This window comes from Dermacentor silvarum, chromosome 6, assembly GCF_013339745.2.
Source record: "Dermacentor silvarum isolate Dsil-2018 chromosome 6, BIME_Dsil_1.4, whole genome shotgun sequence".
In the NCBI taxonomy this organism is placed as follows: Eukaryota; Metazoa; Arthropoda; class Arachnida; order Ixodida; family Ixodidae; genus Dermacentor; species Dermacentor silvarum.
The window spans coordinates 142,828,251-142,843,599 of NC_051159.1; the positions used below are offsets into that span (position 1 = coordinate 142,828,251).

Here is a 15,349-nt window from a genome sequence, read left to right on the forward strand (position 1 = left end):
TCACTGTGACAAAGGTGGATTTACATGATATTGAGCAGACAGTCATATTGCTTCGGCTGATCACTGAACAATAGAGTAACAGTTCATGCCAAAGCAGCCTTGAAGGAGCATGACCCTCATCTCAATATCCTCTCTGGCTTTCACAATGAAGCTTTAAGGGAAGTTACACAACGGTCTTGTGCAACGGTGAAGGCTAGTGCGTGATGGTGTAGACCACCGGTTCTCAAATGGGTGCTCGCGAAGCCATTTTTGGGTGCCCGCAAAACCCGCGCCCGCAATATAGAGGTAAGCGAATGTTCGGAAAGTCCTAATATTATCGAATATATTTTTAATATTCGAATTAGATCCGAAAAATAGATATTCCAAGATTTCGACTATTTGGTTGGATATGAATATTCGAATCAAACCGAATATATCGCTGGATGTGCGGGAGAAAACACGGTTCTTAGCATTTGTTTCTATACAATCCACAAATATTGGGGCGATATTGTGCCAAATCTTTTGAAAATTTCGTGCTGCTAGCGAAATTTTGCCTGTAAGGCACACTAAGCCACTAAACGTTTAACCTGTGCGGGAAAGCCAGCCTCTCAGTAGCAAGGGGCACGAGTGCGTGGACAGCGAAAGTGCACTTTTTAATTTTTTTTTTTTTTTTGCAGCGCCGCCCTCAATTTTGAGCTTATTGCTTGACAGCAAGTGCGATGAGTGACGTCTGGCACAGGGTCAAATGCCTCCGAGTTTACGGGCATTTGTCGCGGTATAATAAGGCACAGGTTGGCAAGGAGAGCATCTAGTGGGAATTACTCAATTTTCCAAGTTAACATGAGCCAAATGCACAATGTTTTAGTATAATGGCTTACTAGTCTAGTTTTGTAACCTTGACAATGTAATTGCAATGTTCCAACATATCAAATTAACCCATCTTGCGAATGTGCATATCATTATTTAATATTCGAAGCTTAAGTATTTGTATTCTAAATTCTTGATATTTGCACACCCCCTACACAAAACATTTAAAAAATTGTGCATTTTTTGGTGGCCGGTTTAGCCTTGACTCATTCCCATTTTCTGAACCTGCTCCAGGAACTGCGGCAGCAAGCCGCACAAGATAATAAAAAATTAAAGATGTCATAGTGTTCGTTGGGCGGTCGGGCATGGCCTGACTGTCCCAACGTGGGAGCGGCCCGCTGCGCGCTGAGTCGCGTACCTCAGGACGTTCATTAAAGTTTTACATCCATCCATCCATAGTGTTCGTTTCTAATTTTGTTCGTCGAAAATAAAATAAACCTATGACACTCCCCTCCCCCCCCCCCCCTTCACTGCAAGGGGTCCCCGACACATCCATGGCTGAGAACCACTGGCGTAGTTGATGTTAAATGTAAATGCAACAGAATGTCTGTCAGAACACTGAATTTGGTTTGAAATGTAATGATCAATGATTATAAAATAAAAGTTACCTTACATATACCTCATTCGAAGAGACAACTATTTATATGTGCATTGTTTTTATCAGTAATTCACAAATTCTTTTTATCACGTCGCCTTATACCGGCTCCACATTGGAGTTCAGCTAAGAGTTTGTATGGCTGCAGTGATGAAAGCTGATGCTGCTGTGCTGCAACTCCATCTTGCCTAGGAGCCGTCACTAACGATTTGCAAAGAATGCGATAAATATCTAAATTGTATATGAATGCTATGTAGTTATGTGATTGTATAATGCTAGATGTGATTGTGTTATGTATAACATTGATGAAACGTTGGAAAGAATTAATAGTGTGTAGGTTGTAAACATGATACAAGATCCAATAAACTTCCCATTTGAAACAGCCGGCCACAGCATTGCTGGAACACAGCAGCAAGTGCTGCTGCATTCGAGCATGGCAGAGAGCCAGCAGACAGACCCCAAGTACTTTCGAAGGGTCTGAGAACTCACTTATACAAATTTGCTGTCTTTGATGTATCAGTTGTCAGATTGGCATACAACTATGAGGGATATTTCATGTGACTCTAACAGCTGCAAGTTGTGAATAAAGCTTACCTTGGTCATGACCATAAGAAGTGCTTTGTGGGTCGAGTGCAACATTTATTTTTTATTTTTGTAGATCTTTGGCCCGCTTGCCATGATGTCCTTGCTCTACTGGACGACAGGACAGCCACAAGAGATGTGGCGTGCTGCAACTGTGGTCATGTTTGTCATCCAAGTGGGCTCTGTGTCCCAGGGGCTGGCTCTTGTGGTCTCGGCACTGAGCAGCATACAGGTACTGGACAGCATCAATGATACCAGGTTGTAATGCTAGCCAAGCTCTTATGACAGTGGACAAGCATTGTTCAGTCTGTCCCATGATCAGCACATAATGGCACCTTTGACAGCATTGCTCCTAATGGCATTCAAATATGACAGCAGCAGCAACCAACGGGAGCACATAGCTGTAACAGGTGTGGCAAAGCCCGCCTGTTTAGAACCTTCTGTATGTTATGCCTGGTCACATAATGCTTATTTATGACCCAGCACAGAATTATGAGTTATGCGAATGAATATGCAGTAAACACCTGTTAAATTGACTCCAGTTAATTTGATTCCTCATCTAATTCTATTATCTGCAGTTAATTCAATCCCGCTCTTTCACTCTCTATCCTGCTTGCAGACAGCTGTGTTCCTGGTGCTGCCTGTGGCGTCACCATCGTTCCTTTTCTCTGGCTTCTTCGTGCAAGCGCAGCATATTCATGTGGCCTTCCGCTGGATTATGGAGACTTCACACTTATACCATGGCATGCAGGGGCTTCTGGAGGCCCTGTATGGCCGTGGGCGTCCCGAGCTCGACTGTGAGGAGCATGAGCTCTGCTTCCTCAGTGACCCCGAGGAGGTCCTCAGGCATCTGGACGTCAAGAATGTTGACATCTCCCACAAGTTCCTCATTCTCATCGCCATGGACCTCTTCTATCGGCTTGCCGCATTCATCATTCTCAAGTGGCGCCTGCGAAGGAAGCGCTAGTAGTCGGACTAAGGTGACTCATCATATACTCATTGTCCATCAGCTTCTCTGTTAAGCACAATCTGTAAATCTGTTTAAAAGTGCTGAGCGCCGGGAGACTAGGCTGTTTTATTGTCAGCTCGTTATGTCTCATGCTTCGCAGTGGCTACCTCTGTCTGCCTCTACAGTTTAACAGAAGCTTACTGAATCTAGCACATGGCTGAAATTTGGCCGCACCTCTGAGCCACTTACTATGGGGGGCTGCATTCAGGAATGATCACTTTTGGTGGTACATTCTCTGCACTTCTTTCATGGCAATACTTTGCCGTGATACGCTCATAAGGTTTTTACCAGAGTTCTAATAGTGCAAGCTTAACAAACTTTCTGTTAAGCCAAGCTGCCATTAACATATGAGCAAAATTTATGCTTCTACACACATCAGCCGATGTACAGTATCGCTCAAAAGGTGGCATGTCCTATTCTGCAGCTATTTCACATAATGCCCATCATTCTTCATTGACAGTGTTGCATTATTGTGACAAGCTTTTCCCCAAGTGTTTGTACGACGACATATCGGTGGGCAGAACATTGCTCCCACTTATGGTGGGTTGCATCTTCCATTATACAAAAGGCAGTGAAAGTAACATGAAAGCCTAAATTTTCCGCTGATTGGGAGCAACTTTTAGCTCTTCATAACACCGGAGAGGCACAAAACACACACACGCATGCACACACAAACACACGCACGCACACACACACACACACACACACACACACACACACACACTCCTCACCGCACCTAAGACATTTTGCAACTTTATTAAAATTATGAGAACTGAGCTTTCTTAACTGCATTTTCTTTTCTCTTTTACTTCCCTTCCAGCAATACTTTCACTTTTGCATGACATGCTAACATTTGTCAGGTCTCCTCAGTCTCCTTAATGTGATATTTCCATTAAGGCATTTCCTTAATGTGATATTTCTATTGCCAGCCCTGTTGTTTCAGTGTAGTTTCCGATGATGCAAGAGGAGACTAACTCTAGCACGAAGTGTGCCTCGGTGTGCACAAATTTGCAATTCCTAGAACCTCTGACTTAGCCTCTCGGCATACTCTGCAAAAGTTGCATCCCCAAAAGTGATCATTCCAGTATGACGTGAGTCCTTACCTCTCACGCGTTTTTGCATCTAAGGCAGTGTATCTCTCGAAGCGCAAAACTTGCTCTTGTTGTGCCAGGTTTCACTATGATTCTTCAGCGCTACGATCAGATTCACCTTTCGCCTGATGGCACTTTTTTTATTCGTGAGACGAGAGATGCAGTGCTTTGAATGTGAAGTGCCTTGGTGTGTGGTTCTTGTGTCATTGGTTGTGTTGAATGGACTCCACTCTTCCATTTGCTGCAGTTTGATTGTCCTATGAGGCACCTGCGCAGAAAGCACTGGGACACTGTGAGCTGTGTCCTGAACTGTACCTGCTACGTACCTGCGTTTCTCTGCCACAGTTCTGGCTATCTATTTCCCCAGTTCCAACGTGTGCTTGTTAATATAAAACACACAAACTCAGCTACTTCTTGGTCTTCAGTTCCAGTGCAATATCTTATTGTTGCGCACTTCTGGCAAAAGTTGGGCTTGATCCTCTTATCCTTCTTGAAGCATTCTGTACGTGTTCCAATCATTTGAGGCTTTGTTCTTTTAGAAATGTTAGTGCGTCAATTTCGGAATCCAGATGACTTCTTTGTGAATGATAAAGAAAACTTAAAGGGACTGTCTACATGTTTTTCAAGGACATTCTCTTTTGCAGCGCAATAGAAGGCCTACCATTCAAAGTGTCTAGATGTGCTGTGATTTCTATAGAAGAAGAAATGAGTAGAAAATTTTTAAAAAATGTTTCAATGTGCATAGTCTCTTCTTGAAACTGTGTACAGATGTCGACAACACGGATTACTGGACGCGATGGCAATCTCGGGGGGGGGGGGGGGGGGGGTCATGCATCAATGCACTACTCCGTTCACCAGGACTCTGTTCGTTTGCCATAAGGCAGTGCGCCACTCTTCGACATGCACTAGCTGGAACCAAAATGAATCATTCTCTCTCTCAAACTAAAGTTAGCATAAAATACAATTTCAGGCAATGCAATATTGTTTACAGGCAATATAACTCTCCCTTTACGGCTTTTTGCTACATGACAGTACGCAGATTGGTTGCACTGTTTTACCATCAAGCGACGTCACGTCATTTTTACACCACTTTCAGAGCCAAATTAAAAATGTAATTTCTTGTTTATGGGATACAAGCATGCTCGTTTCCATCAATATGACACACAATCTTCTCATTCCCACCACAATCCAAAGACATGTTCCGAGCGGTAGACAGTTCCTTTAAGGAATTAAAGGAATGCATGTAGAAGTTTTTCAATAGGGCGCCAGGAAAAAAGGCTGTTCTTTAGTTATTTTCGTCTGTCTATACAACTGTTTCCAATTAAGCAGGATAGTATCATGATAGATAAACATTGCACCCCTCTGGTAATCGTTTCATGTTTTGACTGCTCAAGGGCAAGGTAAAATAGTACTGTAATTGCTTTGTACTTAAAGCTCTGATTAAGCCACCTTTTTTGGTTGTCAGGCCATTCTGACTGCTCAGCAAGATGCAGTATTTCATGCTACAGTTAGGTAACCATGACATCTCTTATACTGTCCTTTCAGATGCTCCAAGGGTGTGATGAGGGCAAATTGGGATGAAAAGTGTGTACATTTCAGCTTTGCTGGTTGAAGATACTGACGATACCTTAAGCGGCATGCAGTTCTTTCTCTCTTTAACTCGAGAACCATACGTCATTAGTATATGAGCACTTAAGAGTTGCTCAGTTATTCTGATATATTGGCCCCTTCATGTGGGCATCTCATGGCCACTTTGAAGCAGAGGAGAAATAAGCTTTTAAGGGAGCTTTAAGTCAAAAGTTTTTCAGTGTTGTAGTCTTGACTTGAGGATCTTTTAACAGATCTGCTGGAATCCTTTTATCAGCTTCAAACTGCTTGAAAAATAATTTAAAGGAACCTTGACTTGTCGGTCCTTACATTTTGAATTTTCTACCATATTTAACATTTTGGTTCAGTTCATGAACACAAACTTATAAAGCTGATGCAAGAGATCTAGAGAGCTCAATGAACACTCATTACTGTGAGCAGGTGTCCATCACTCCATTTAATGCACTGTTTTGGTGGTCTTGGCAGCATTTTGCTTGAGGAAAGAATTAGAAGGGCCGTTGTGGGGTTAGTGAGCATCTTGCATTATTTGTGTTACCACATAAGTGCCACACACAATTAACAAAACAATGTCGCTCCAAATTCAATAAGTTTAGCACTCAAATTATAGTGTTTCATTCATTGAAGACCGTTCATGGCAAGAAAGAGGCGAAGTTGTTCATGTGATGTATTCTTTGTGGACTAGACACATACAACTCACAAACTTCATAAAAATGAGATCCTTGAAACTAGGCCACTTAAGAGTTGCAGAAACTGGCTGTACAGCAAAGCAATAAGTACAGTAGTACTTGTGATGAAAATGCGCACAGCTGCATGGACTATGTCTAACTGTTTAAAACATGTTAGATATGACTTTGAAATCATCCTGATAATTGTTTCATTCACATATTTTAACAGGTGAAGGCTGAGGTCTCTAATTGTGGGAAAGGGTTTGTGACTTCAGTTTTTTAGGACCAGATATCTCTTTTGAAATTCCAAAAACCAGCATGACTTCCCTTGGCTAAAATTGCCTAGCTAGCTTTTAACAAGGCATCATTTGACCAGTACATACAATAGCACACATTCTAATTTGAGGTAAGGGAGCATGAGGTTTGGAGGACTCTGAAATTCTCCTTGTGACAGAAGTATACAAGCCTACAAGAAATGTATGGTGTGGAGATTGTTTTTCTGTGGCCATTCTTGAAAGCATGAAGTGTGAGGTGCTGTTGTCATTCGGCTTTCGAAGTGACCCATTTGGGGCACTCGTTCTGACAGCACTCAACCATTTGAAGACAGATGTGGCATCGCACAAAATAAAAGGAACAGCATAAAGACATGACTTGGGAAGAATGACACTGTGCAGTGCTGGGTAACAGCCATTTGCTTTACATTGTAACTCTCTTCTAGATGAACATCAGAGGCCTTAAAAATCTTACAAGCTTAACAGAAGCACATTTAATGTACGGGAGATGAAATAGATAAACCCAGAATCATTCAGCCAATCAGGAATTTCAACTAATGGAGAGTTTGTCTTAAATTATTATATCAATGTTTCCTGAATGTGCACACTGGCACAGTTTCTGTATTCACCTACTTGGTTCTGAGTAAGTGAATGCAGAAGTATGTGAATCAGCACAGGCAAGCCTCAACACAATGAACATTGATACAAATATTTATCGAACACACTGAAATATAACTATAAAATCTTGTTGGCCGCATTCCACTCCAGCAAGTGTTCTATCATTGCAACTTAATTGAAAACACAGTGCTCAACACAGTACCGGTTACAACAAAACACATTATGCTTCTACTTAACAAAGCCTGTGTAAGCTGGCAGCAAAAAGGTTAAATATATTTGCAAAAGTGACTCACAAGTGTAGGATTTCACACATCTGATGCAACTAAGTGCAAGTCTTTGGGTGCTTATGCCTCGCACCAACAGCAAACAGAGGTCATCTCAAGAAAAAGAGCAATCCTTTATTGTACAATTTCGGCTACCTGCAGTACTGTAGGCGGAAGCAGCTCTTGAGCCGAATTTCGCATCTGCTTTTATAATTAATATTGGGCATAACGAACAAAACTTTCCCCCAATTCAGACCTAAAGGGAAACACAACCTCAAACCCCGGATATCAAGATTAGACCAGTTCACCTGCGAATAAATTAAAACCTGGATAAATCAAAACCTCAATTTTCTTTATACAAAAAAATGACCGCAGTCAAACCCTGATAGAACAAATTAGTATTCTCTAATCGTACGCATGATGCTCACTGACCAATACTCACGTAAATTAACTGCCTCATAACAAAGTGAACATTAGATATATCGAACTAGTGGCATCGGCTACCAGGTGAAGAGCCACCTCGCCCGACACTTCAGGATGTCTTTTGCGTTGGATGCACTGCCCTGGTACTGTGCAGACATTGAGAGAAGTGGACTAGAGTGGGTCTTCATAATCTCGTGCATTGAGAATGCCATTTTTAATGTTGCTGAGGATCACTTTAAGGCAGAGTGAATGAGTGAATGAACTTTATTTTAGAGATCAAGCTCTTGGTTCCCAGAGGTGGGCGGCCACCCTATTCCAAGTAGCCGTGACCCTGTGCTGACAGGCTAGCCCTGTTCATCAGTCGTAGCTGGTCCTTAGGACTTGGGCTTGTCAGCTGGAAGGCCCACTGGTCTTCTGCTGATGCTTGGATGGGCATTGTCTGTGGGTTCTTGTTGCATTCCCAGATTATGTGGTAGAGGGTGTTTGGCATATTGCAGAATTTGCAGTCTCTTGTATACTTTGAGGGATACATTGCGTGCAGTAGAACGCCATGAAGGTAATTCGCAGAAAAAAAATTACAGCATGCTGCGCGTTGTTTTGTTTTCAGTAAATTTATTCCTTCCTGGCTTATTTTTTCCACTGGAGCTAACTATTCCACATAATCAATGCACCACAAAAGTTGGTTTAAGGTTTTATAGGCAAGTTTGGGTATATTGAATCTCCTGATATATCGAACTATTTTTTTGCACACACGCACGTTCAATATAACTAGGTTCGACTGCATTTACAACCTGTGTCTATGTGCCCCTTCTGGAAACCAAGTATCCGACTCTTAGTTGACACAGGCTATCTACCATGTTCACTCTATTGCTTTGTTACCCTTCATTTCTCAGCAAGACACGATACCAACCAGCTTAGCTTGGCACCTTGCAGAAGCAGCACAGCTTTGTTGGTTGCTTCTCTTCAGTACAACTATTGTCTTGTCACTGTTATTTCATTGAATCGCTAAAGAAAAAAAGCCCAGAAATTATAATTTGTACATTCGGTTTCCGTTTACATTTATTCCTCATAAGCACAAACATTTGCAAGTATGGTTTCGTAGTATTAAATCAGTGGGTATAAAAAATTTGCAGCAATAGTTTCATTTATAATTCATGATTTTTTTTATGGCTAGTAGAGCCATTAAAATAAGAGAAATTCGGTTTTTCCAGGTTTCGTTTTATTAGGAGGTCCTCCTCAGTAGTTTTACTGTTCATGTTATTTACGTTTTACTGCGGTATTGCCGGAAAAATTGGTAAAAGAATGTTCCTGATCTTGCACACTAATTTTCTTTTAACTCTAAATGCAAACCTTAGGAGTCGCCAAGTACTTAGCACAAGCATAAATTGTTATGTCATGGCTGATAAATTTAGAACAGATAAGCTACGGCTGCAGCTGCTGCAATGATTCTACACAAGTCAAATGAGTCTGCTGCAATCACGTTAACTTCCAAGGCTGTCTTTTCACCAAGTTTCTGGAGGCATGTTTGCTTTCTTGGTACATCACTCAAGCTCTACTTGCTCCCACGACTACAGGTTGTTCTTTTATTACACTGACCAACTTGGCAGCGTGTTAGGCCTCATTATTGAAGCACAGTTAGTGATCGCTCTGTTAGATTCAGAGTTTTGTATAGAGTACTTCAACCTATTCATCCTGACAACTACAAATACTAACCTTCTCAGCTACATATTTAACGCTGTCACCAGTGAGGGCATCTGTAAGAAATTAAGATTGTTTTCTTCTGTTGGCAATGATAAATGTTATGGATTAAGAATAGTGGGTCATGTTTGAGACAACTACTGTACGTACTCACCAGTTTATTTTTCATGTGATTGCAGATAGGTAACAAGTTGATAAGTTACATAGTTAATAAGTTAGCTTTTTTATACTCTCCTCTTTTTGTTGCACTGCATGTACAGTGCACTCCACTGATGAAGGGAGTGCAGAAATGCAAGGCTAACACTATGTGGCTGTTTGAGCTGCATATGCACGTGGAAGCAGTGTTGATGCACTTTGCAGAGTAATGAGTGCCACCTACTGCAAGTCTTCTGCTGTGAGGCTAAGCACTTGCAGACTTTTCTGAGAGAAAAACTTGCCCATGCATCGCTCCTACCTGTTTCATATTACACTGGACCACACCGTACATAATGTTCGTGCATCTCACTGACCATTACACTGCAAGTGTCTTTGGTAGTTTCCGTTTGCTTTCTTGCACAAAATTGATATGGAAGTGTGGCTGTGTTTCTGCCTTTCATGGACAGTCTTGGTGAAACTACGAAATCTTTGTTTTTTCATATGATGTTGCCCAATAGCTTGAGCTATAGGGCTCTTATCTGCTGTCTGTTATTATGAGCATGTCAGCTGTATATCAGTTACTGTGTAATCACACGAGGTGTTGACTTGAGTGTCAGTAGTTTTGCAATTGTTATTGGCTTCACAACATGCAAGGTCTTTCAATTATCGAAGCTGGTGTCCCATCTCATCACAGCAGGAGTTCACAGCTGTGCAATCTAGGCCTTTGCAAGTGTTGAGCACTTCTGATTTGGTGTTGGTCCCTTAAATGCCTCTGTGAGCACGTTTGCCTAATGTAGTCTGCTAGGCTTGGTTTATCGCATGGTTTTTTGTGCAATTGTCTTCATGTTGTGTTGCGCTCTCTTTTCCATTTTTTACATTAGTTAGCCCCTATATGTTCCTAATTTACTATCAGCACAAAATTCAAATGTGAACAAGTCAGAAACAACTCCAATGCTTTGTCTGTTTCCGAGTTTACCTGCATTTGTAACAATGGCTTACTTTGGACTCCAAAATGTACACTTGGGACTACTACATGCTTAGAAACCAGCTACAGAGTGATCACACATCACACTTCCATGTAATTAAGCATAACATGCATTCTGATAAGTTATTTCCTGTTAGTGTTTCAATTTATATGGAAGGTACATATTGGCAGATCAACCCATGCACTTCCCCCATGCAGCAATTTTCTGTTTTCAACCAGTGCTGTTCTTTCCAGCCCTTACCCTACCACACACATGCACAAAAAAAATATCTATATCGCTGGCCATTTCTTGCACGCTGCTGGCATTGCAGCTAATGCCCCACCATAATGAGTAGGACTCGTTCACTGTACAATAACAGCTGAGATAAATTTTGTTGTCCTCTTGCACATAGAAAAACATTGCATTACTTGTAACTATACTCCCATGGCATGTTACATGGCAGTTCTTATGCTCAGAGCAACGAAGACTATTTTTACACGAGGAGTGCTAATGCAGCAGTAAATTTAGCGCCACAATTTTATACCCCAGGAGCTAGTGTCACAGAGATAGCACTGCTACGCGGCTTCCATTTTTGGTCGGCTTAGCCTGCCGTTTTACTGCCGCCAAGCCAGTGCACATGCATCCCTTAATAATTAGGTCTTGCTTGCAGTGTAGATTCTGGAATGTGTGTGCCTGTTTTCGCAGTGTCAAGTGGTTGTGAGCACAAGCAGCTGCTATTGCTACTGGTATGCAAGTTGCGCCAAGTTGCTGTCTTGAAAGATGTTAAGTGTTACCTTACTTTCCATACAGACCACAGAGTGAGACCATTGCTGAAGCCACTAATCATAGGCAATTAACATAAATGTTCAGGTACAGATTCTTAAATTTCATTGCTTGGTCAAGAGAAATAGTTGCACCTAATGCAAATGTTGCCTTCGTTTTTTTTTTAATGTGATAGTCTGCATGAGCTATAATTCTCTAGTGGTCAGTTGTGGCTAGTAGGTCCTGCCTGTATGTTGCCATGGCAACCAACATGCTGTTGAAACTTGTCACCATGCTCTTTAGGCAGAGAGAAGACTGTTTTTGGAATGTTTCATGTAGTTGGTTAACCATATAGAGTGTTAATCTACAGCTTCCAGTGTACAGCAGGGACATGATCCAAATGTGCATCTTGTGCTTGGGTAAGAGCCACATACTATTGTCAACAAAATCAATGCAAGCACCGACTTTGTCAGTAAGCTTAGAGTCCCATTAAAACTTTTGTTAAAGAAATGGTAAAGACATATGTGGGCTATTATAACCTGTTCACATTACTTGTGGGGTATGGCGATACATCTGCAATTAAGTCTTCATTCTTTTTTATATAGAACCCAAGAAATGGCTGCAGCAGATGATAGTGCAAGGATTTTAAAATGATTGGTGGCTCATATTTTCTATGATTGGCAACTGAGGTAACATTAGGCTTTCCCCTTACTGTTTAGCCATGATAAAGGCAATCATTATGGACTCATGTACATACTTGTAAAACCTGCAGGTGAGAAGCAATAATGTGTTGCAGTGGGTATTGTGGTGCTGTGTTTATATGTTCCCATTTCATGGCCATAGCTGTGTGAAACTGTGCTATCTCCACAATGACAGTAATTTGAGGCGCCTTGTTTTCACTGTTTGGTGTAGTGACAGCTGATGTTTGAGTGACCACATTTGAGGCCAATCGCTATACTGTAGTGCTTGGCTAGCTCTGTAATTTTGTGTTACCGCGTAATGTTTTTCATATAGTTCCGACTTGTTGGGTCATATTTGCACTTGCCAGTGCTCTTTCATGTGATACAGACTGCTCTTGCGTTGAAACAAGTGTTTTGCTAAAGACTGTTATAGTGTGAAGCATTGTTTTCCTAGAGCCCTATGATGTGTATATTCTTGCTTAGTCATCACACCATCTGCCCTATAACAAAGGTGGTTGCCAAATACTGTGCATGTGCGGTAATGCCTTCAATTTGATTACAAACGTCTGTGATTGTTGCCATTGCTTTTTTCATATCTTTTTTTTTTAACATTGTGTGGCTTCTATTCCTTCTTTTTTGAATGCATTGTAACCTCATGACATTCATGTGTTGCTTTCCCCTGTCAGTAACAAACTAGATGTCTTTCCTCCAGTGGTTTAACCTCAATGCCTCTATCCACGTGTTTATGTTATGTTCTTATAGCTATCAAAGTGAGAATTTGCAAGATATGGGAGTTATCTGGACCCAGTGCCTATGTGTGTGCACAAACACCATTGAAGAATTGAAAGGTTTAAAGTGTGAGGTGAATATATGTGAAATGGTTAATGACCAGCTTAAGTCTGGAATGATTACATATGTGCATCAAATGACTTATTGGTTCTCAGATGTTTAAACTCAACCACTCTTCAGAGAAGGCACGATAGGGTGTGTAGGTTTATTGAGTTGTGTTTTGTTTTCTGCTTAGGCTTAGGATACAGAGGCATCACAGCAGCCCACACTTGTTGAAACTGACAGTCTGCTTGTCTCTGCCTTCATTTTCGAAACGCTGTCCCTACAATGGGCAGTTGCTTTGCAGATGCATTTCCAAAAATGAACTATACTGAATACACAGGCGGAGTTTCGCTCGTTAAAGTCATGATCCAAAACTGCTGAAATGTTCCTTGTGCAAATGATTTCATAAATTTTTCATTAGAAAATTATGTTGAATGTACGCAAAATTAGGTTCATAATAAATGTGTGGAATGGATGAAATTGTTATCGGACTGAATAACGAAATGTTTCAGTAGGAAAGCCATGGCAGAGGGCGCTATTTATGCTCTCCTTCCCGGTGCATAGCATTACAAACTGATTATATTTGCCAGTTGTATAGCCAAAGTTGCACCTTTCTTAGTCTTTTGTTCCTGCTTGATTACATTTGTCTACTATATGGATGTAGGCATTCTTGTAGCTGTGATCATGGAAGTTGCTGTGCTGGACCATGGTGACAATGAATGCGTTGCGAAGTGTGTGATGAAACCAGCTTATCCGAGAATAGGTCTGGTATTTTCTGTTGTATTTGTACGTATAGCACTTCTACATCAGTCTTTGGTGAAGTGTTGCATTAAACATTCGTTGAATCGCATTGTCCTGTCTAAATAGAATTTCTTATAGTAGCTTGGCGCAGCAGTTCATACAAAATAAGTGCCAAGAGTCTTGGTGCAAATTAAGCACATGGCTCAATAATGTGAAATAAGACGTGTGACACTGCACAGCAGGTTGCATGTGTAATTAATTTGAATGGGCACACATTGCTGCACATCTTAAGTCATTTCTCTGACAGTAACTGCATGCTCAATACTTCTGCACACAAGTGTATCTGGCACTACCATGCAATCTCGTGTAATACCTGCACCATTCAACTTTGTTTAAAAACTTCTTCGAAGCTATCGGTTGGGCTTTGCGCATGCTTCAGCTGCACCCTAAACTATTGGAGGTGAAAGTGGGCATCTTCCATTAAGGAAGCAACAGTCGCAGCTTACATGTTCTACCCACCGTGGTTGCTTAGTGGCGATGGAGTTGGGCTGCTAAGCATGAGGTCACGGGATGAAATCCTGGCGAAGGCGGCCGCAACTCGATGGGGGCAAAATGCGAGAACTCCAGTGTACTTGGATTTAGGTGCACTTTAAAGAACCCCAGGTGGTCCAAATTGTTCCAGAGTCTTCCTACTACGGCACGCCTCATAATCAGATCGTGGTTTTGGCACATGGTACCCCATAATTAGCTTACACATTCTAAGTCATAGCTGTAGTTTTATGCTAGCATATTTAGTACTTGCCAGTGTTACCAATCATGGCCCATGGATGTAGATACAGTATTATTTAGAACAGGAAATACATATGAACTTTCTCGAAAACCATTTTTGTTTATCTGTATAATAGCTGCACATGTAGCACAAAATATTAGAAAACAAAGGTGCTTATCGCACTGCATCAACACAGCATTTGCGCATAATACTGAAGTGCCATGATCTTGTGCAGTACATTCTGGAATATGTTTACAAGCATTCTGAAGACATCACAAGCATTTACATTGAAAAATACTTGTAACTAAGGGGTGCACAATGTTCACTCTAATAATGTGATAAAGTTGAATTTGCTTTCGGTACTGCATTTGTGTGCAGTGAACAAACATAAGAACTAAATCACCAGAGCATTTATTGCAGATTTTGAGTGCCTAATTCTTGAAACTCTTGCAGGGGATAGAGTTTCTGCCAAAGGTTAGGCTTCGAGCTATACCAGCTGACTGGTATAGCTCGAAGTTCGGTAAAATTGTTGATATTTGGCAATTTGATGGAAATTTTGATGTCTAGTGTTTTGAAGCTTGGACATTAAAGATTTTGTCTCAAATCCCATGTATTAATAAAGTGAGCCAGTTTTCCCAAGATCATATGCAGTATAGATACTGCAAAGGACATACCACATTTTCATCCCCAGCATTCCCCTGAGCAAGTCACAAAATTTACGCCAGTTCCCTCACGATCGAGTCTGTTATGTCCTGCTGCTCGCAGTATTTTGTCCAGTCTGTCAACCTAGCTTCGG

The 15,349-nt window shown here is 41.3% G+C and overlaps 1 protein-coding gene across 1 annotated transcript in view; it reads left to right on the forward strand.

Moving 5' to 3' along the window:
* Window positions 1–13,894, forward strand: part of LOC119456117 (ATP-binding cassette sub-family G member 1-like) — a 77,592-nt gene extending 63,698 nt beyond the window's left edge. The window contains exons 14-15 of the mRNA XM_037717722.2: window positions 2,100–2,255; window positions 2,643–13,894. Coding sequence (XP_037573650.2) covers window positions 2,100–2,255; window positions 2,643–2,990 — 504 coding nt within the window. The 3' untranslated portion in view covers window positions 2,991–13,894. The remainder of the gene's footprint in view (window positions 1–2,099; window positions 2,256–2,642) is intronic.
* The last annotated feature ends 1,455 nt before the right edge of the window (window positions 13,895–15,349 follow it).